Genomic DNA, 24,043 nt, shown 5'->3' on the forward strand with positions numbered 1-24,043 from the left:
GGATTTAACAGATGGGGTACCGGGGGGGGGGGGGGCTATGACATCACTCCCTGCTCTTTTCGATCTCTGCGTTGGACCGCTAGCAGACCTCATTCGATCCGAGGCGGGGTCCGCTTCCAGATGCGCGCCGGTGATGATCGGCTGTATCTGCAGCTAGGCCCCAATGGAGAGGAAGCGACCGAGAGTCGATCAATAAACCTGTCAGGCCACACCGAGATCTCAGGGATGAAATTTGCTGGATGTACCCTCTACTCGCCAGGCATGTGAAAGGACATTTTCTATTGATGGGCCCCGGCTATGGAATTGCGGACTCAGGTTTTAAAACCTTGTTTTGTTTTTTTTTAGGCAAGCTTTTTGGTCCTGGTGAGGAGTAAGCTAGTTGTTGAACTGTACATTTGTGATATTTGGCAGCACTGTTTTTGTACATAAAGAGCATTTATTTTGTCTTTTAACTGATTACATGTAGAACCACAGATAGTGTGGGCTAGAAATGTTTCAAATAAATAGCTGCCTTTTAAAAATAGACACCTGGATGACGGAACCGATAATGATCTCGCAAAAAAAAACAAAAACCCCCCAAACAGATCTGGTAACTCTTACTCACTCCCTTGTCACTAATAGGCTGAATTGTTGCAATTCGCTTTTGACTGGTTTGCCAAAACAACATTTAGTAAACTACAGAATGCGACATCCTGCCTCCTATTGGGATTCCGTCCATGGGGCTATGCTTCCCCAGCATCACATTTATCACACTGGCTTCCCATGGAATTCAGGAGTAAATTAAAGATTTTTTTTTTTTTTTTCATTTGACATGGCCAAGCACCCAGCTATCTGATGGATCACGTCCACTGTTACTTCCCTTCCACATAGTTACAGCCCTCCAATGAAATTTTACTATGCACCTATTCAGCAAATGTTTTAAAACTGGTAGCTACTAAAACTAAAGGCCTTTCCTCACACAGCTTCAAAGCTAGAATGGAGATGTTGCTTCATAACAAGTTCACAATTATCTAAGGCCAGAAAACTGTGGTTGCTGAATTATGTTGGTACCCTAGGATCGATGTGTTAGGTGAGAGAGTGCTGTTCAGATTTGAGGGTGTTAGTTTTATTGTCACTGTATATTCTTTTTCTAAGTTGCTGTAAGTTGTTTGTAATTATGTTTTTTAAATGTCTGTAAAGGGTTACGCGCGTAACCCTTTAAAAACCCGCCTGCGCGCACCGAGCCTATTTTGCATAGGCTCGGCCACGCACGCAAGCTCCGGGGCTTGAAAAAATGGGTGGGGTGTGGCCAGAGGCCTCGCCACTGCTGCTGGGCCCGAGGATTGCGTGCCGGCACGCGCAACCTACGCCTGCCCAGAGACAGGAGTAAATAATAAAAAAACAAAGGGGGGGGGGATTTAGATAGGGCTGGGGGGCGGGTTAGATAGGGGAAGGGAGGGGAAGGTGGGGGGGGGGTGCGGAGGGAACGGGGAAAGCCATCGGGGCTCCCCTAGGGCTCGGTGCGCGCAAGGTGCACAAGTGTGCACCCCCTTGCATGCGCCAACCCCGGATTTTATAACACGTGCGTGGCTGTGTGCGCATGTTATAAAATCGGGCGTAGATTTGTGTGCGCCGGGTTGCGCGCACAAATCTACGCCTGCGTGTAGGTTACGAAATCTGTCCCATTATTTGTAATGATGGCTGTTTGGAATCATCATACTGTATTTATATTTTTGTATGCTGCTATGGGCATTTTTGGTATCACCATGATTAAATCTGAATAATAATAATATGTTTGATTCCACCCTCCAGTATCCCGGATAAAGTTTATTTGGGTTCATTACACACCTCAGCACCTGCTGGTATCAAGTTACTCTACTCAGATAAATGAAAGCCAATAGCCAGTAGCCAGTTGTTTCCTTGCACGCTCAGATATTTCGTGGCTCCTGGAATGCCTCTGCTGTTATTGAATCCCAGTTTCTAAACACCAGGCTCTGTATTCTCTTTTTTTTTTTCCTGGAAAAGACGCAGGTTCATGCATGACTGATAAATGGAGATGCTTAGAATATAACTAGTAGGCAGAAAAATCTAATAAACTGCCGCCAAAAAAAAAAAAAAAAAAGATAAGGAACAATGTTCTAATTACAGAGAAAAGGCTTGTGAGTTTCATGTCCAGCAAGGGGAATTATTACTGACAGTCTTTTCACACAGGAAGGATGCTCGTGTATGTGGTCGAGGGCGAAACGAGAAAAGAAAAGGCAGGAGGTCTTTGCAAATGACTACTGCTCACACGCAAACAAACAAAAACAAGGGGTAACTCAGAGCGAGATAAAACAAAAAAGGCGCCCCCGCATAGCAAATCTTTCCAACGCCATGCGAACACATTTTCAGACGCCCTCCTTGCTTTGGAGCAGTTGGCAGTCAGGCCGTTTGTTCTCTACGTGTGACCCTGCTCTTCCTCTGCTGCTGATTTAGTTGGGATAGTGTTATCTGTACCCTTGCCCAGGGTTGCACCCCATGCTACCTGTGCACTGCTGGTCATTCAGAGGTGCGGTTTTGCAGGCCAGCTCTTGCTTTCTCCCTGTCTTTGAGTGACCCACGCTCTTCTCTCTCCTCTGAGGTTAGAGTTCTTCAGTCTGTCTCTGTGCAGCTGTGCAGCATCAACACTTCAGGTTTGTCTTCAGTTCTGGGGGACTAGAAAACAGAAACATGTCATAAGCCACAGCCAAGGACTTCAGTTTACCCCCTTTTTTTTTTGGCTTTCTTTGCTGTAAGCTACATCATCATAAGATGTGAGTCCAGTCCCATCCTGTCCAGGCTGAAGAATGATGACAATCAGAACAGCGCATCAGGGTTCTAAGAACTGAAGATAATCCTGATTTTATCAGGAGTCAGATTAGTGGCACTGATTTACGTTACGGGTATCAGTCATTCTGCTATTTCAGGCATGAAGGCCTTGGGTGAACATGGTGCTTTGTTTGAATTTACTAGGCAATAGCCACAGACTATCGGCCAATCCCCACCCCCATGGGATGTGAGTTTTTACTGAATGCTTTGTTACCTACACAGCACTTTAACCTCTGCTGTACCTTCACATCTGACGTCCCTAGCAGCCACCTCTATGTAGGTAGTTGAACCTATTTCTGTAGCTGGTTTTCTTTTTTTTTTAATTTTCTCTTTATTAAATTTTTTCAATGTTACAAATTTGTAAACATTTAAGGAAAACTTAGAGAATACAGTTCAATCTGATCAACATTTAACAAACAGGAAAATAATATATTTACTGCCTCACACAATATAGCCCACAATAAAGTCGGAGAGATCCTACACATGAAACGTCTTAGAATAAGGAAATTGACATTTTCATTTTCCCGTCGATAGCAGGGCTGAATTAGCCATGCTGTCATGGGATCTGTCAATCAGGCCCGGGAGGCGGAGCTTGTCAAAGCAGAGAACAGAGCTTTGCTCTCTGCGGCTGCGCGTGTGTTCCCGCGCAGGAAAGTAACGGACTCTCCTCAGTCTGTTTTTTCCGCGAGCGGGATCGCACGCGGAGCTGATTTCTCCTCAGTTTTAAAAACAGAATTTAAATATCAAAATCGGGTTCAAACCCTGTCACTACGACCGCTATAATAAATGTCTCGGACTGACTCATAATCGAGACAAAGGTAAGTTCGCTCTAAGATATCATCTAGAGCATTAATCAAGCGGCCACCGGCTTCAGGACCTAGTCCGCTAACTGCATCGGCTCCAACGGAAGAAAGAAGCTTTGCCGTCAAATCCTAAGTCCTCCACTCTAGGAGGTAAGGGAAAGGCAAAAAACAAAGGCCAGTGGGTTCTTGAAAATCCCCAGTGCCTACAGAGCCGCAACATACCTCATCGGAGGTGGAATCCTCGGCGCCGATGATTTATGCGCCTACGGCACCGTCCGCGCGCAGACGAACATACCGGCGCCGAGGATGGAGTCTGTGCGTAGCTCATAGCTCCAGGCGCGCATGGTGCAGAGAAAACCACCGCGCCGAACAAATACGCGCATGGCGCAGAGAAAACCACCGCGCCAAACAAATACGCGCATGGCGCAGAGGAAACCACCGCGCCGAACAAATACGCGCATGGCGCAGAGAAAACACCGCGCCGAACAGATGCGCATACGGCGCCGGAAGACCCAGCGCGTACGGCGCCGGAAGATCCAACGCGTACGGCGCCGGAAGTACCTGTGCGTACGGCGCCGGAAGACCTTGCGCGTACGGCGCCGAATACAAACCGGATTATGCGCAAGGCGCCGCCTACAAAAGGCTTATGTGCATAAAGAGGCTTATGCGCACGGCGCCGAACACATCGGCACCGATAACCCATGTGCGCGCCACATAAAAAAGATATGCGCATACAACTAAAACTGCGCAGAAATTTAATTCCGCGCACAGATTACAAGTGCGCATAAGTTCACCGTCGCGCATACGCGCATACCGCGCATAACTCTACATCCGCGCATAAACATATCTACGCGCATATATCTAACTCAGCGCAAAGATCAACATCTGCGCGTGGAATCCATAATTATTCACCTTACAAATAAATAAATAAATAAATAAAGATGAGCTGAAAGCGGAATCAATACCCTTCACACAGCTAAATTTCCAGAGACTGAAGTCACAGATACTGATACATCATCTGATGACTAATATAAGTATTTAAGTCACTCCCACCGTAATAAATTACCAAAGAGGAGTGCATCATGGGAGATAAGTCCCTCGACTTCTATGTTATCTCGTAAAGCAAAAAAAAAAAGACAAGGAAGAAATGAGAATTTCTTCCTCGAACACTTCTTCAGATTCGAAAACTTTTAAGTATTACTTCTGATAATAGACTACAAAGAGCCCGTGAAGTTTCCACAACTTCACCTCAAACAGGTATCGCACAAAAACAAGACAGTAGTATGGTTATGCCCTCTCATATAAGAGAAGCATTTTTCCAACTGTCTCAATCTTAACAGTTTTTTACGTGATACTTCCATCATCATTTAAATACCTAATATTGCTACTAAACAGCAGTTGGCACCGACATCTCCCATGTTAAACCAACCAGCCTCACCAACTCATGTCCAGGAGACATCTTTGGATTCTCCTTCAATACAAACATCCCCATCACCATAAGTGGGATGTTTCTCAAATCTGCAAGACCACATTCGGGAGTCGTATTCCCCTCCTGAAGACCTTACATACCCAAAATTGGTCTTCTATAAAATTGATACTCAGGTGGAACCAACATTCTTCCACCACAAGATATCCTGCATTCAATCTTGCAAAATCCTGGAGGCTACCTTATACAATAACAGCCATTTCCAGGAAAACTGACGTAAATTTCCTATGAAGAAAACGTCACTATATACTCTATCACAATTGCATCATACATCACTTGTAGTAGAGTTGGCGATGCAAAGGTACAAGGAAATAAGTTGCATACCACTTCCCCACCGGGGAAAGACAACAAAGATTTAGATGAGTTTGAAAGGAAAATATTCCATAACTCGATATAACCGCAAGAATTATGCAACATCAGTTCAACATGGTGCAATATCCATATGAGTGCATGCAAGCTATAAAAACTACTTATTCCTCTATGACGGAACAGATACCTCAGCTTCTTCATGGCATAGTAGAATGCTCTCGACACCTCTTGAGGTCAATCTAAGAAGCACTTGAAACATCATCCAGGGCATCTGCAACAGTCATTGCAGCCCGCACACTAACATGGTTACGTTCAAGTTCGATATGTGAAGACTTACACGAGACACTATCAAACCTCCCATGTACAGGAAATATCCTGTTCGGAGAGAAATTCCAGGACGCAGTAAGTAAATTAAAGACAAAGATCTAGCAGTACAATCGCTAGCATCGCATCCTATTTATTCAACTACACGTCGTTATGTCGGGTCTATCCGTAGGCAACCATTTGCCAGAAGACCCTATACATTTAAAGTTTTCGTACGCAGCCATGCCTTGCCTACCAACGTCCTGCTCCACATACCTCAAATCAACAAAGGGGTAAACCACGTAACCAAAGACAGCAGCCACTACATACGGCTACTGCAGCAAAACGACTTCGTCTTTTAGTTACTCAGCCGCCACCACAACAACAAGCTCCTCCAGGCAGAAGTCGTGCTTACCTGAGAGTCTGGAAAGAATAACATCAGACCAATGGGTTCTGCAGATAGTACGTCAAGGTTACCAACTCCAATTTGTTACAAAACCAATCTTGCCTCATCTTTCCGCACTCAAGACTCACAGTTCTCATACACAACTGGGGTGGGGGAAATTGCTTTACTTTGCAAACAACATGCAATTCGATAATCCACCCACACCCCAAACTAGCAGCATTTATTTCCCGTACTTTCTCATACCAAAGGAGTCTGGGGGCCTTCGCCCATACTAGATCAAAGGAAATTGAACAAATTTCTCACCAAGGAGAAATTCAAATGGTATCGTTGAAGTCAATTCTTCCTCTCATTCAACCAACGATTCGATGTGCTCCATCGATCTGAAGGATGCATACACACACATTCCAATCCATCCATCCTTGTGGTTTTACATGTGTTTTCGATACAGACATCAACACTACCAGTACAAGTTCTTCCCTTTGGACTAACGGCTGTACCCAGAAATTTCACCAAATACGTGATAGTGGTGGTAGTTTATCTCAGGAAACAAGGTATAACCATCTTTCCGTATATGTACGACTGGCTCATAATAGCCTCAACTCCGAACATCTTATAGTATCACCTCACACGGGTGATACATTGCTTACAGCAACTAAGGTTGGTGATAAAATTTCAAAATCACATTACAACCAACACAGCAATGACAGTTCATAGGCGCATGCTTGGACACTATGTGCAACAGAGCATATCTCCCAGACGAAATAATATCACATTTCCGTCAACTCCTGCACACCTTGAAACATATTCAGAGGCCGTCAGTAGAGAGTCCTGGTAAGTCGACCACGTGACAGTGACAAATTTCACGATTCCCAACACCAGGCTACACATTAGATTCCTTCAATGGGGTCTAAAGCGCCAATGAAAACTGCATTCACAACCAGTGACGCAGAAGGTTTCACTGACCGCAGAAATGAAAAAAGATATAGCATGGTGACTCCTAGATTCCACCCTATCCAAGGAGCATTGTTCAGCCTCCTCACAATGCAGTTCTAACCACACATGCATCTCGCAGGACATAGGGTGCACACCTCGAGATTTACGAAACCCAAGGGTTATGTACGATCTCAGAACTGAATCTACAAATAAATCTATTGGAACTCAGAGCGATTCGCAACGCCTTGTGAGTCTTCCAAGACCACCTGAAAGGACGCAGGGTCATGATCTACACACACAACCAAGTAGCAATGTTTACATCAACAAACAAAGAGAATTCGGTTCATGGCCCCTCTGCAAGGAGACCCTGACAATCTTCGAACACGTTCACAAGAATTGCATACATCTACAAGCAACTTACCTACCGGGAGTTGCGAACACAAGAGCGGACAACATAAGCCGCATCTTGTATCCCTGCGAATGGTCACTCAATACAGAAATAGTCCAGGACATATTTCTGCAGTGCGGGACACCTTCCATAGATCTCTTTACAACAGAGATCAATTCTCAAGTTTCCAACTTCTGCCTGATAAGACCGAGCCATTTCAGGATCGCTCATGAAACCTTCCTCATTCCATGGGAGACAAGCATTCTGTATGCCTTTCCTCCCATACCTCTCATAACAAGAACCATTCAGAAGTGAATAGAGGACAAAACTCAACTGATACTCATAGCCCCGGCATGACCGAGGCAACCATGGTACAGTTTCCTACTTCGACTATCCATCAAGGATCCAGTTCTATTACCGAATCGTCAAGATCTTCTAAACCAAGATCAAGGAACACTCCTACACCCGCTACACTCATCTCTGCACTTGACAGCTTGGAGATTGAAAGGCTCCTCCTGACAGAACAAGGAGTTTCCACTTCAGCACAATTCATCTTGTTACAATCAAGAAAATTCTCAACCAGGAAAAATTATAGCTATAAATGGAAACGCTACTCTACCTGGTGCACTTCCAAAGGTGTACCGCCATTGGACTGCTCCCCGGAATTGCTCATTGATTATCTTCATTCTCTATATGTAGTTGGACTAGCAACATCATCCATCAGAGTTCATCTCAGCGCCATAGGCGCCTATCATAGACCAATCAATGACATTCCTATATCCAATCACCCATTATTGACTCGTTTCATAAAGGGGTTAACACACATTCGTCCTCCGGTATCCAAACCTCCAGTCCCTTGGAACCTCAACATAGTTCGGGAACAGCTCATGCTTTCTCCATTTGAACCTATGGACTCAGTACACATGAAATACCTCACTTGGAAGGTGGTATTCCTGGTTGCAGTAACATCAGCACGAAGAGTTAGTGAGTTACAAGCTTTGGTCCACTATCCTCCATACTTACAATTTCATCAACAAAAGGTAGTTCTACGAACTCACCCATCCTTCCTACCAAAGGTAGTTACCCCATTCCATCTCAATCAGTCAATGGAATTACCAATATTTTTCCCTAAACCTCATGCAAACGATAGGGAAAAGCTACTGCACACATTGGATGTAAAAGAGCTTTAACACACTACAAAGAAAGGACGAACTCGGACTCCCGTGTTTCTCAACTCTTTGTTTCCTACGACCCGAAGGCTCCTGGACAGCCAGTAGCCAAGCGCACCATCTCCAGTTGGATAGCGCAATGCATCAAATTCTGCTATGACAAGCAGAATTTACATTTACAATCTACTCCTAAAGCTCACCAAGTCAGAGCAGTAGCAACATCCTTAGCACACCTGAAGAATGTGCAACCCATTGACATTTGTAAGGCAGCTACATGGTCATCACTGCATACCTTCACATCTCATTACTGCCTTGACCAGCAAGCAACCACGGATGCGAAGATAGGGCAAGCAATACTGCACTCTCTATCCTCCTGTCCACAGTGACTGCCACACTGTCAATGATCACGTCCAACCACATATGTCATATATGACGTGATCGGGAGCTTTGGACTCCCATGACAGCATGGCTAATTCAGCCCTGCTATCGACGGGAAAAAGCAAGTTTGCTTACCGTAAACGATGTTTCCGTAGATAGCAGGATGAATTAGCCATGCTGACCCACCCTCCTCCCTGGCAGTCACCTAGTCTTCGACTACACTACAGCTTAATCACAGACTGAGGAGAGTCCGTTACTTTCCTGCGCGGGAACACACGCGCAGCCGCAGAGAGCAAAGCTCTGTTCTCTGCTTTGACAAGCTCCGCCTCCCGGGCCTGATTGACAGATCCCATGACAGCATGGCTAATTCATCCTGCTATCTACGGAAACATCGTTTACGGTAAGCAAACTTGCTTTTACCACCACTAATAATTGAAAGCATTAGAGAGAAACAGTTATTTTTCCATTTGAACATTATATCCTTACACGAGGTTTATACAGGAGCTGCATCTGAATTATCTTCTGGCAAGACATTAGTTCTATCTTGTATAAATGTTTCTAGCTGCAGTGGTTGAAAGAAATAATAAGTTAAGATCTTTAATCTTTATGAGACACAGGGGAACTTTAAAAAAAATTGGGCTCCCATTTTGACTGCCCCCTCTCTCAATTCTAGAAACTGTTTCCTCCTGTATTGTGTCTCCTTTGCATAACCAGGAAATATTAATACTTTCAAACCACAAAATAACTACAATTTATTGCAAAAATACTGCTTTAGGACCCAGTCCCTGAGTTGGTTTTCATACTGCATGCTCAAGGCTGCTACTCTCTTACAGGCCGATACAGTACAGTGCGCTCCGACGGAGCGCACTGTTAACCTGCCTTTGGACGCGCGTTTTCCCTTACCCCTTATTCAGTAAGGGGCAGAAAACGCGCGTCCAACCCGCGGCACCTAATAGCGCCCTCAACATGCAAATGCATGTTGATATCCCTATTAGGTATGCCCGCGTGATACAGAAAGTAAAATGTGCAATCAAGCCACACATTTTACTTTAAGAAATTAGTGCCTACCCAAAGGTAGGCGCTAGTTTCTGCCGGCACCGGCAAAGTGCACAGAAAAGCAGTAAAAACTGCTTTTCTGTGCACCCTCCGACTTAATATCAGGTCCTGAAGAGTAAAAAAGTAAAAAAAAATTTGGAAGTTGGCCTGTGGCTGTCGAGCCGAAAACTGGACGCTCAATTTTGCCGGCGTCCGGTTTCCGAGCCCGTGGCTGTCAGCGGGCTCGAGAACCGATGCCGGCAAAATTGAGCATCAGCTGTCAAACCCGCTGGCAGCCGCCGCTCCGGGTCAAAAGGAGGCGCTAGGGACGCGCTAATGTCCCTAGCGCCTCCTTTTGCCTGTTTCTACCGCACCACCTAATTTAAATACAGAATCGTGCGCACAGGCGAGTGGCCGGTGCGCGCGCTGGGAGAGCTGGAGTTCGTCCGCTCTCCCGTGGACTTTACTGAATCGGCCCGTCAGGTTCTATGCTGCAAGACAAAATGCCATTGAAGGTTTCACGTTTGGAAAATGGAGTGGCACAGTGGGATTTCAGGGGCTGCTGTACACAAAGACAAGCAAAAGGCAGAATCACAGCTAGGATGGGACTGTATGGACTGAGGTGGGCACTCTGGGGCTGGACCTTTTGCAAGGCGTGCCCTGCAGGGTCAGGTGGGACAGCGGAATTGTTCCTTACCTTTTCTGTCTGAAGGACTCTGAGACCAAGGCGAGCAAGAGAACGAGGAAGAGGAACTTGCATAAGAGGATGGGGCCAAAGAAGGGCAAAATGATACCATTACTCGACTTCGCTAAGAATAAAAAAACAAAGAGCTTTATGTTTCAATCTGTTCATTGAAAGCTGTAATACAGCACTTTACTGGTTTACAATATCTTATCTTGGAAGCAACAGGAGTAGGCCATTAATATCTGGAGCCTCTACAGGGAGTGTGGGCTCTGCTCCTTCCCGTCGGGCATGAGCGGAGAATAGCAGTCCAGGATTTTACGTACTTTTTTTGTTTCAGTGTAATGAGTTTCAAACCCCACCTTTCCTGAAAGTTCATCTAGTCACATTTTGGAATGCATCAAACACAGAATACTAATACAAGTTTCCAAGTTATTTATTCGAATCCAGTTTCGAGCTTTAGGAGATAAACCTTGCCCATAACTGTCCCGTGTGCTCGGGAAGGTTCTGCTTTGCTTAAAGGATGAAAAGCTTGCCGCATTCTCCATTTGCAACCAAAAAATATGGAGGGTCCAAATCTCTCCACGCTGTTAAAATCGACTTTTTCCTCCTCAAGAACCCCATCAAGAATGAACAGGCGTTAAACAAAGAGCTTTAAATGCCAAAATAATTCAAATGAGACTGTAGATGACCCAAGTGCCTCACTTCTGAGGCACTTGGTCATCAGAGCAAGAGCTCTATGCTTTTTTCCGTTATGTTGGGCTGTGAATAATAAATTGAGCTACAGCCGAATAAAGTAAAACATGAAAGGGCAGGACCCAGGCCAGGTGAGTAAGCAAATTACAAGGTGGATGCCAGTTCTACACTAACTGCCTTTGCTAGCACCCTGGAAGTAGTAGGAAAACTTATCCTTTGGCAAGATAAAGGCACAGTTTTCCAAACTGCAAAGGAACTTGACTTGCAGGTTGTTTGCACTTATTTTTGCTCAGAACTTAAATGTGGCTCAAAGCCAGACCAGTTCTCCAGTTCATAGGTTTTAGAGGGTGCCTGTCACCTTAAGGTGCACCCCACCGCCAGAAGAAAAGCAAAACTGGATCCAGAGGAGCATTTTAAAAGCATTTTTTAAAAGTTATATTTAGGGGGGTTTTTTTGTTTTGTTTTTTTTAAACGTTTGCCACAGTTCCTGGTAGTAGGTTGGTTTCCAGTTTGTCACGGGGAGGTTCTGCCCTGGTTCAATGAAAGGGGTCTCTTCTAATATCACATCTAAGGAACTTTGTAATGTGAGCAAAAAGAAAAAAAGATTTTAAAGCCATGACTAGAACCTAAATGTTCCCAAAGAACATTTGTCCTTCACGTCTGTTCTAAGCATATTTTATAGAAAAGCAGCATATAAATGCACATAAATACACGTGGAACGAATCTCTACCAGCCAGCCCCCAACTTTAATAATGAATTAATGTATTTATATGCGAACATTTGATAGTCTGCCTTTAGCTAGGAATATCTCAAGGCGGATTCCAATCAAAGGTATAAATGAAATTACAATTACATTTATTACAGTTTACAATCTATACAGATATAATGAGCAAAAGGAAGGTCAGAGGTACGAGGTAGATTGTGTGTGGTCATCAGTGATGGTCACCAGTGATGAAGCAGAATGAATGAGAATCTCGTTCTGCTTGATAGGTATAGTGCAGGGATAGAGATAGGTACAAGAGTGCAGATGCATTAAGATACGGCAGGCATCTAGTGAGAGGAGTAAAGAGTCATAGATAGGAAGCCAAGTGGTAATTGTTGGTGTGATGTCATGGACAAGAGCTCTGATGACAATGAAGCTAGATGAAGACAAATAACCTTCTTCCAGAAGGTAAGGTAAGATGTTTCGAAGTGTAGGGGTAGTGGTTACTTGTCCTATAATTTTGGGGCATAGTAGCTGAATGCACAACGTCTTGTACAGGTTAATCTGACAGACGCCAGAGGAGGGGAGGATAGGAAGGCCATTTGGGAGGATCAAACTTCTCTTGTGAGAGTGTAGGAGGATAGAAACTGGGAGAGTTACTCTGGGGCTAGTTTATTCACACATTTGAAAACTATGCAAAGAGTTTTGAATTGTATCTGGCTTTCAACCAAGAGCCAGTGTAACTGATATAGAATTGGCCTTATGCGGTCATTTGTTTTGACCCCCATCAAAATTCTAGCAGCCCATACTCTGTAAGAGCTGGAGCCTTTTGAGGTTACGTAGAGATATGCTGTTATATAGAGAATGCTATAAACAGTGAACCAAGGAGTGAAAGAATGAAAAATATAGCCCAGAAGTGTGATCTCACTCAAAAAAATTATATATCTTGGATAATAGGTTCACAAGTGAAAGATTATAAGTGACCCTCATATAGCACTTGGATTCTCACTATTGCTAAACGTGAGCTAACAGTACTAATTTTTATATATATTTTTTGTTTTGCAAATTAAAGCTATAAATAAGTAGATTTATCTTGAATGTGTAGGATTGAAAGATGAAGGCAGTAAACTGTGGGCGCAGGTGCACCTTTGCAAATCAAATAATATATATAAAAATTAGTACTGTTGGCTCACGTTTAGCAATAGTGAGAATCCACACAGTGATCAATGATTATACCTTAGCACATCCACTGATCAGGAACTCGAAAGTTCTTCGTGCCTGTTTGGTCACTTATAATGTTTCACTTGTGAATCTATTATCCAAGATATATAACTTTTTTGAGTGAGATCACACTTCTGGGCTATAGAGAGAACTGTAGTAGTCAGTGTGGCTGGTGGTTGACCCATGCATCATAGCAGCAAGGCTGTATTTGTTGAAGTTAGTTGCATAAGTGGCAGATCTGTTGCATAAAGGAGGTCCTTACCACTTTTGAGATGTTAGTGTCCATTGTGAGGTTATGGTCAAGTGCAAGTCCCAGAATTCGTACTGAGTTCCTAGGTTGTAAAGAGAGTTCCTATAGGGAAGGCAGGGACAGTAAGGTGGTGTCTTGTCAGTTTAACAAGAGGACTTCTGATTTGGCGGGTTTTAGTTTGAGTTTGTGGTTGCTGAACCGTTGGGCTACTGCTGCAAGACAATTATTGAGATTAATGTCTTTCGAATTCTGAGTCAGTATCAGGGGTGGTGATGGGAGGAACGTCCTGTGGTTCTTATGGCCTAATATGCCCTGCATCTACTTACCTGTGATGACATAAACCATTCCTGATGCCCCTTCTCTCAGAATGGTGAGGCCCTCTGCAGACACACAGCAGGTATAGAAACTGCTCTTCCTCACGCCGTGGACAGAAAGGACCGATTGATTCTGGCCTTTCTCCCCGAGCATTATTGTGCTCTTGTTCCTTCCGGCGGGGTCTTCCTTGTCACAGCTAATGTTTCCCATCATCCACGAGATGACTAGATTGCCCAGGTGATCTGCTGGAAAGGTTATCACGCAGGTCAGGTTCACTGAATCCCCTTCTGTCACCCAGACAGTCGATTTCGATATGCTCACAGCAAACTCTGAAGGGGCTCAAATGAAAACAAATGTCATTATCACATCATATTTCTGCAGCTTTAATAATAGGATAAGAATCCTGGAGATCCTGAAGTGGGAAATGGGGAACACTCTATTGTTTTAGCAGCTGGGTTTTAGCAGAACAATAGGGAAGAAGCATAAGTCCGGATATTTTAATCTTAAATTTTAGTTTTAAATGTGGGAGCAAACTGCTAGGAAAAGCAGAGTGTGTTGAAAGGAAGAAGTTCAAGGCATAAAGTGGGGCCTGTATAGTCATAAGGTAGCATTGGTTGGGGAGACCTTGGATTCTCAAAAGTTTCTGACATGAGTGGATTTCACTCTCCGCAATGCTCAGAAATTACGTTAGACTGAATATGTGTGTCTTTTCACATCGCTCAACACAGGAGGGGTGGGGAAAGGCAAGAGCATAAGAAGTGCCATGCTGGGTCAGTCCAAATTCCATCCAGCCCAGCATCCTTTCTCTGGCAATGGCCAATTTGGATCATTAGGAAGTACTTGGCCTTAGAGATGTGAATCGTGTCCTCGATCGTCTTAACGATCGATTTCGGCTGGGAGGGGGAGGGAATCGTATTGTTGCCGTTCGGGTTTTAAAAATATCGTGAAAAATCGTTAAAATCGTGAGCCAACCCCCTAAAACCCACCCCCGACCCTTTAAATTAAATCCCCCACCCTCCCGAACCCCCCCCCCCAATGCTTTAAATTACCTGGGGATCCAGCGGTGGTCCAGAACGGCGGCGGTCCGGAACGGCCCCCTCAATTGAATCCTTTTGTCTTCAGCCGGTGCCATTTTGCAAAATGGCCACCGCAAAATGGCGGCGGCCATAGACAAAAACGATTCGACGCAGTAGGTTGTTCCGGACCCCCGCTGGACTTTTGGCAAGTCTTGTGGGGGTCAGGAGGCCCCCCCAAGCTGGCCAAAAGTTTCTGGGAGTCCAGCGGGGTTCAGGAAGCGATTTCTTGCCGCGAATCGTTTTCCGTACGGAAAATGGCGCCGGCAGGAGATCGACTGCAGGAGGTCGTTCAGCGGCGGCCCCGCTGAACGACCTCCTGCAGTCGATCTCCTGCCGGCGCCATTTTCCGTACGGAAAACGATTCGCGGCAAGAAATCGCTTCCTGAACCCCGCTGGACTCCCAGAAACTTTTGGCCAGCTTGGGGGGGCCTCCTGACCCCCACAAGACTTGCCAAAAGTCCAGCGGGGGTCCGGAACGACCTCCTGCGTCGAATCGTTTTTGTCTATGGCCGCTGCCATTTTGCGGCGGCCATTTTGCAAAATGGCGCCGGCTGAAGACAAAAGGATTCAATTGAGGGGGCCGTTCCGGACCGCCGCCGTTCTGGACCACCGCTGGATCCCCAGGTAATTTAAAGCATTTGGGGGGAGTTCGGGAGGGTGGGGGATTTAATTTAAAGGGTCGGGGGTGGGTTTTAGGGGGTTTTAGTGTGCCGGTTTTCCTGCCCTCCCCCTTCCCCCGATTTACGATTTTTTAACGATAAATCGGGGGAATTGGTATTGTATCGTGGCCCTAACAATTTTTGACGATTTAAAATATATCGGACGATATTTTAAATCGTCAAAAAACGATTCACATCCCTACTTGGCCTATCCCAAAGAGAAGCTCCAGTTTCCTTGCCCACTCCCAGGGTTAGGTGTTGGCTTTCCCCCAGGTCTTCTTGGCTAATAATTTTACACTAAGGGCCAGATTTTATAACATGCTCGCGGGCGTAGATTTGTTCGCGCAACCTGGCGTGAACAAATCTATGACCGATTTTATAACATGCGCGCGCAGCTGCGCGCGCATGTTATAAAATCCAGGGTCGGCGCGCGCAAGGGGGCGCACAGTTGTGCAACTTGCGCGCACTGAGCCAAGAAGCCTTCCTCCGTTCCACCCCCCACCGCACCTTCCCCTATCTAACCCACCCCCCCCAGCCCTAACTAACCCCCCCCCCCCCCCCGACCTTTGTCGAAGAAGTTACGCCTGCCTTGCGTGCGCTGACTCTCCATCCCCCGGCCCGGTGGTTGTTCCAAAGACCTCGGTCCCGCCCCCGGGCCGGCGCCCCGCCCATGGCCCCGCCCCAGGAACGCCCATCTTTTCAAGCCCCAGGACTTACATGCGTCCCGGGGCTTGCGCATGCCGCCGAGCCTATGCAAGATAGGCTCGGCACACGCAGGGGGAGGCAGGGGTAGGTTTTTGGGGGTTACGCGGGTATCTTATGCGCGTAACCCTTTGAAAATCTACCAAGAGCACAAATCATACGCAGCATCTCTATGAATCTCTTCACCTATTTGGCTAGCAGCACAGCGCAGCAAATCTTTTCAGACAGAGAGAGAGAGACCAGGTAAAGCTTGATAGGTCAAGGCGTAGATGAAACAAGACAGACTGTGCAGATTAAATAAAGGCTCAGGATAGCTACTGTAATATATCCAAATGTATTATATGTAATATCATTAATTATGTTTCTCTTTGGTCTCAAATATCTGCCTTCTCTATTCTCCCTCTCCTGAGGCTTGCCACATGTGCAGAGAGAAATGTGCAGAGTTATCGGTGTGCCCTGTAACCTCAGTGCATGACTTTTCTAGATCCCCTTTATCCGTACACACTTGGGACTGCCCTATTTTAAGGATTTCTTTTTTTGCACTTTGGACAGGACACGTAACATTACTGTTGCACACTGCATTAAACTAGAGCTGCTGCACATCTCCTAATGAGACTAGCAGAGTCAGTCAGTCACCAAACTTGGTTGGTGATACGTTGCCTGTGTTACTTACCAACCACCACTACTCTGATAATATGGCCTATGGCGAAAGGCATCTGAATAGAGGGACGTTTGGCTTGGCATCGGTATCTCCCACTGTCTTCTTTGCTAGCGTTTCCCACGATGACCTTGGTGGTGATGGTGGCATTTTCCGTGGTAGTGTATGCCAGGCGATTGATGTTCTCATGAATCTCTGGACAATTTGTAGTGGTCAGTTGTTTGCACCAGTTAATCTGGACCTTAAGGTTTCTACAAGAATTGTACGTGCAGGTGAGGGTGAAGTTCCCATCCACTTTCACAAAGATAATGCCTGGGGTATTGTCTAGGTGGTCGCAGAATTTCCCTTGCTCTAAAAATAAACATCAAATATACATAAGAAACATAAGAACATATAATATAGCAAATAGCTACAGAAAGGCCTGTCCAGTCTACCCGTTTTTCTCTGTCTCTTGTAATATGGCCTTTGATACTGTCAAACATGGGCTGTTTCTTCAGAGACTCCAAGAGACTGGGATCGAGGTTCCCCTCATTTCTTTGCAAGTGAAATGGGTGAATGAGTTATTCAGTCCTAAATGACTTTCCTGGGAATCCATCTTGTCCTCCCTGGCTGTTCAACGTCTTTCTTGCAGCCCTTGCAGAGTTTATAGGCTACCCTTGTTATTTATACAGCGGACAGCATCCAGGCTGTTCCATATTTAGATGCCAGCTCAACTGGATCACATTAAGGAATGGTTAGATATGCAGAAGCTACAAGTAAATCCACTGAAGTCTGAGGCAATCTGGATCCCCAGGAAGACATCCTGCCGCTTCTTCTTTTGAGCGCTATGGCTGCAACTGTGACAGGTGCAACTCACCTCCTCCCTTCCCCGAGCTATTTTGCACCCTACACCCTTGCCCCCTCCCCCCCTTTTTTTTTATACTGCTCCTGCGAAAGGAAACTCAATAACAAACTGTTGCTCAAGAAAGAAGCTATTTATTGGATGCATAGGTCAGCAACATACAATTCAATCAATAAATACAAATACCATCTAACCTCCTAAAATACCTGCAGGGTGACCATACCCTCATCTGCTGTATTTCAATTCATAAGCACGCAATAAGCATCACGACAAGCATTCAATCAAGCATCATGCCGCTGCAGGGCTGGTCATAGAAGCTGGCCCCTCTACACATTTCTCAGTCTAAGGACGCAGGGCCATAAAATCCTTGCCCCTCACAACTGGCCTGCAATTGGATCGTTGGTTGCAATGCAATGCTATCCTGGTCTGTAAAAGATCAGGATTCACGTAAGAGTATATGACATAATTCTTTGGGTGGTGAGCAGGCCAGTCCTGCCTGTGAAAGCCCCCACCCAAGCACCATAGACACTGGAAGGTATTCCTTGTCCAACCAATTTATAAATTAATGTTTACTGTGAGCCTTCTGGACGTAGGCAACCCTGTGCCATCCCATGGGCCTATGCCGCGAAAGGTCGAATTTCTCCCCCCACACCATTCCATACATGGATCACAGGAAAGTGGGTCTAACCTATTGAATGAGTTGGGTGGGAAAACTGCCAGAAGAAGAGGATGGTGGTAGGCTGACCCATACTTATATTGTGGTTGCTGGACCACCCCATCCTTCCCTCCCTATCTTAACTTCCATCCTACCCTCAGCCCCTGTCCAGGACCTTCTTTGCTTGGTGTCTGGAGGTGGAGCACTGTCCCTGTTGTGTCCTCCTCAACCCCATATGAGGGATGGGTCATCTCCTTATCTAACATCCTACTTATGCAGTTGATGTCTCTCCTAGGGGTTCATATTGACTAAGATTTGTGTATAGCCCCACAAATTGCATCAGTTGTAAAGAAAGCATTTTTGTTTGTATGGTACTTAAAGATTGCAACATTTTTGTTATATAAATATGTTCTAAAAATCTTGGTGCATGCTCTGGTTGCATCTCAACTTGATTAATGCGGTAACATATACTTTGGTATTCCACTGACTCAGCTAAAAAAATGTCAGTTGCTTCAGAATATACCTGCTAGGCTAATTTTATTTTTTAATTCTTTATTTATATAAACACAGTAAGAAAATAGACATTGTGGTTCATGGGAAAAAAATCCACAAAGACTTGTATCAAAACAGAACAATAATAATGATGATGACATTAGACTAGTCTTGTTGGCCTACAAAATCGAATATAAGAGAAATTCAAAATAAATTCCTAAACAGACAGTGAAACAGTAAACATATTTGCTAGTAATCATTCTCAGACCCTCCCCAGTCTATAATATCTTCTGTAACAATTCCATATGTTATCACATTTAAATGTCTCACATTTCAAGGCATATCAAAGCTACTCAAGGTCAGAAACAATGCAACATTGTTTTTTCCAATAATCAAAACATGGAGTAAATTTCCAGTAGGTTGCTATTGTAAGCCTTGTTGCAAGGAGAAGTTGCGCAACTAATAGCTTGTGTCTAGGTGGAATTAATGACCCCTCCAACCTTCCTAGCAGCCCTAAACGTAGTGTCATATTCACAGGCAAATCAATGATGTCTGAAATCTTTTGTGTTACTTTACTCCAGAAAGCTCTTATTCTAGGACAATGCCACCACATATGTATATATGTCTCTTGTTCTTCACAACCCTTCCAACAAGAAATATCAGCTCCAGGGAATAGTCTGGAAAAATAAACCGGCGTTCAATATGTTCTATGTAGCAATTTAATAGACACTTCTACTCTAGTGGTGCAAATCAAAGCTCCATGTACAGCTTTACAAATTGTCTTCCATATTTTGTCATCAAAATTAGTCCTAAGGTCCTCATTCCATTTTGATTTATCATTAACCACAACCTTACCATATTAGACTGGAGGATACCTGAATATATATGAGAAATCCCCTTATTTTAACATCTAGATTGTTAAGGAATTCTTCCATACCATTGAGTTACCGAAGAGGTCTGTGTAAATTAAAAAAACACCCATTACCTCTTTCAACTTACTATACGCCTCCTGAGACTGATCGTCCAATTTATACTCTTCTTGAAACATTGAGAATGATTTAAACCCCTCATCATCCCAAAGATGTGTTAAGACAGAAAGTCTTTTATCTCTCCAAGTTTCAAAAACTGGCCGAAAAGTGCAAGGAGCTATAACTGGATTTTTATAAATAGGCGCCAAGGGAGAAAGGCCCTCAGTTCCAAGACCCAGAAAACAATTCACCTATCTCCATATTCCCACTATATGTGCCAAAATGGAACTGGACCTACATACCAGCTGACTCAAGCAATTATTAGCTGGTAACATTAATAAAGTTGATAGTTCTACCACACCAGCCTGTTCATGTTATGTTTTTGTAAGAATGTGAACCCTGGGCTGAGATGAGAGGTGTCTCCACCCACAGGGAGGAGCCCTGTGAGTCTCACCATCAGCAGGCGTAGTTTCAGTGGCGTGGGACACAGCTAGAAGTAGAGACTTTATTATGAAGGAAGGAAAAAGTAATGTCCACAGAGTTGGAGAGATAGTAGTACACTCCTGAGCAAAGGAGAATACCCAGAGCGAGACCACAGATGAGAAGATCCAGTAGTGGCCTGAGGAGCGGGATACGCCGGGGATCCTCTGATGAGTGTAGGCACCTCAGGAATACAGGTCCGGTAGTGGCCCGCGGAGCGGGGCATGCTGAGGACAACTGTACAGTAGATGTTGAAGTATGGTAGAGATGCTGGAACCCGGAAGTGGCTCCTGTAGTTGAAGTGTCGATACTCTGCAGTGCAGGAAAGCTGAGTAGCTTCTACTGAAGAAAGGTGGTAGTGGCCCGAGGTTCGGGGTAACCGCGTAGAATCCTCGATACTGTTTGTATAGTAGAAGTCAGTAGAGGTACTCACAATAGATGGTTCCTGGTGAGAGAGAGAGACTGGAGAAGCAGGTCTAGAAGCAGGCAGGTAGGCCCTCCAAGGAGCGGATAGCTGGGAATGCAGGGGAGCCACCGAGAAGCATGTACTCAGAGCATTAGATGCCAAGATCAAAATCAGGAACAGGAAGTCCTTGAATGAGGTGGATTCAGCAAGACGGAACTCCTTGCTAACTCGAAGAAGGCAAGGGCTGGTCAGATCAAATACACTAGTGGGCTGACATCATCGGGAGGGGACGCACCTGAGGTTCCCGCCATGACGTGTTCAAAAGAGACACTTGCGCATGCCTAAGTGACTCCGGGTCCAAGATGGCGGTCGGCAGCGCCCACGTTGTCCCGGGAACGCCGGAGAGGTTGGTGGGGATTAGCAGAGACCGCCATTCTTCCCAGACTTGACGGAGCAGGGAAAAAAGAGGTGACCATGATAAGTCGCAGCCGTCTGCGACCAACATTTGTAACAGTTCACTCTCAAGGGAAAGCCATGCTTCACTTTTTATTAATAAACCAGGCTTTAAAGCACACCAATCAAACTTCCCAGTAATATAACCTTAAATTAAAGGCAACCCGCTCTGGTATTTGGGCATCCATAACTGTCTTAATTTAATCCATAAAACTCTAGCCATTATTCTATGCAGCTCATTAAAAACTAATGTTGGGATTGTACATTGAAGATGTTGAAATAAATATACTAATCTAGGTAGTATATTCATTTTTAACAGATTACACCTACCCATCCAAGAAATTGACAGGTCTGCCCATTTATTTATATTCCCCTTTGCCTTTGTGATGAGTGTACCATAATTCAACTTATGTAAGTCAGCATGAGACCGCAATACATAAGTATTTAAACCCACGCTTAACTACCCTGAATTCAGAGAGGTTAGGGTTGTTGGTCAATTTGTCACTAATGGGAAATATTTCCAACTTGTCATAATTCACCTTATAATCAGTTAGCATCGCATAAATTGAAAGGTGATCCATGAGTGCTACACCTGATGTGGTGGGTTCAGTCATGTAAACCAGGATATTGTCAGCGTATAATGAAATCTTATGCTCCACACCCCCCAATCTTATCCTGTGCATGACTACGTTCTGCAGTATAGCCACAGCCAGGGGTTCTGTCACAAGGTCAAAAAGAAGTGGAGATAAAGGGCATCCCTGCTGTGTAGCTCTAGCAATGATTTAAAAAAAAAAAAAAAAAGGGGGAGGGTGAGAGATCCTTTAATCAGCAATTTGGCTCGGGTTTTTTTGTATGTAGCTTTAACCATGTGTATGAACTTGACAGGTATTCCATACTCAGACATCACTTCAAACAAAAATGTCCATGATATCTGATCCAAAGCTTTGTCCATATCTAAAGAAAGGGCCAAGCCAGGTACACCTATCTTCTTTGCAAGATGTATAATGTTAAGAAGTCGCCTTGTGGAGACTCTCCCCTTGGCAAAGCCAGTTTGGTCAGCATACATTAAAGAGGAATAAACAGTTTCCGGTCACCTTTGCAATATCTTGACATATATTTTTACAAGCCGTAAAGCCCGTTAAAACGGGCTACATCCCTCTGTCTCTCACCTCCCCCTCATTCTCTCTCCCCTCACTCTTCACCACCCCCCTCCCCCACCCACTCCTCTCCACCCTCCCTCTCCTCTCACTCAGTCCCCCCTCTCCCTCCCTCCCTCCCACTCACTCAGTCCCCCTCTCCCTCCCACTCACTCAGTCCCCCTCTCCCTCCCTTCACCCACCTCCATTTCCTCCCGGCGCCGTAAGCGCGACTTCCCGCAACCCTCACCCGGCTCCATTAACTCCTCCCGCTCCTGCCGGCAGATCTCGGGGGGGGGGGCCGCGGGAGTGACACCCCCCCCCGAGATCTGCCGGCAGATCTGGGGAGGAGAAGCAGCGGCACCGCGCGCGCGCGCGGCGCCGCTGCTTCTCCTCCCGCTCCTGCGGCCCCACCGCCATTTTTTTTTTCTGATCGACATCCTTGCCCGCACATGCGCAGTAGAGCTGCGCTCTACTGCGCATTTGCGGGCCGTCTGTCACAGGCCATTTATAAGGTAGATATTCACTTCAACTCTGACAAAACACACCAGTCTCATTGAAGTCAGTCAATAAATATAGAGCCAACGTATATGGATGTTTTTTGAACAAATCCACCTGTTATCCATCAGGGCCCAGGCACTTTCCATTTGGCAAAGCCATTACAGCAGAATAAATCTCACTCAGTGTAATAGGTGCTGAGAATCTCTCTTGGGGTTTAGTGATTTCAGGAAAATGTAAAGAATTCAGATATGCCCTTATGTTTTCTAAATTTCATGATACCCCTTCTTCATACAAACTAGTAAAATATAAAAATCTCTCCTCAATTTGTGCAGGAGCCATGAGATTCTGTCCAGTTGTTGACTGGATTTGTTAAATATAAGCTCTGGCCCTTTTCTTTTAACTGCTCTAGCTAAGAGCAACACCTGCTTTGTTACCATGTTTGTAAAATCTGTGTCTTGTGTGCTTTAAAGATTTTGCAGGATTAATTTATGGGGCACATAAGTTCAACCACGTTGGAAGAGTGCCATTGATTGCCTTTTGTCCCTAGAATCAGGTTTAAAGCTTCTTTGCCTGACCTTCAGAGCTTTGCATTTGGTTCTCTTGCACTACGTGGCTAAAACCTTCTTGTTCTCCATTAAACTCAGAGGATATGTCGTCCATCATAAAAAGAACTGCTGAGATGATCTCCTCCAGTAAAAATTAGGTTGGAACATATATGACAATCAACTTTCAGTTACCAAGTGCCCAGGCTTTGGAATGCCTTTACCCAGCAATATCCAAACTGAAATTAATTACTTGAAGTTCAGGAATCAGGTTTAAGGCCTGGATGTTTATTCAGGCATTTTGTGATTTGTTTTATTTCTGTATTGTAGTAATGGCTATTGAATTTTAGATTGCCTGTTAAAAGGGGCACTTAGAGAAGATAAGGCCATCGCGGAAAAGATTAATTGATTTCTTTGCTTCGGTGTTTACTGAAGAGGATGTTGGGGAGGTACCCGTAATGGAGAAGGTTTTCATGGGTAATGATTCAGATGGACTGAATCAAATCACGGTGAACCTAGAAGATGTGGTAGGCCTGATTGACAAACTGAAGAGTAGTAAATCACCTGGACC

At 44.9% G+C, this 24,043-nt stretch overlaps 1 protein-coding gene across 1 annotated transcript in view; it reads right to left on the reverse strand.

Moving 5' to 3' along the window:
* Positions 1–1,720: 1,720 nt before the first annotated feature.
* Positions 1,721–24,043, reverse strand: part of LOC115097615 — a 64,964-nt gene continuing 42,641 nt past the window's right edge. The window contains exons 3-6 of the mRNA XM_029613555.1: positions 17,014–17,349; positions 13,915–14,241; positions 10,734–10,845; positions 1,721–2,673 (exon numbers count right to left, since the gene is read on the reverse strand). Of these exons, the coding sequence (XP_029469415.1) occupies positions 2,640–2,673; positions 10,734–10,845; positions 13,915–14,241; positions 17,014–17,349 (809 nt within the window). The 3' untranslated portion in view covers positions 1,721–2,639. The remainder of the gene's footprint in view (positions 2,674–10,733; positions 10,846–13,914; positions 14,242–17,013; positions 17,350–24,043) is intronic.

Source organism: Rhinatrema bivittatum, chromosome 8 (genome assembly GCF_901001135.1).
Source record: "Rhinatrema bivittatum chromosome 8, aRhiBiv1.1, whole genome shotgun sequence".
NCBI classification, from domain to species: domain Eukaryota; kingdom Metazoa; phylum Chordata; class Amphibia; order Gymnophiona; family Rhinatrematidae; genus Rhinatrema; species Rhinatrema bivittatum.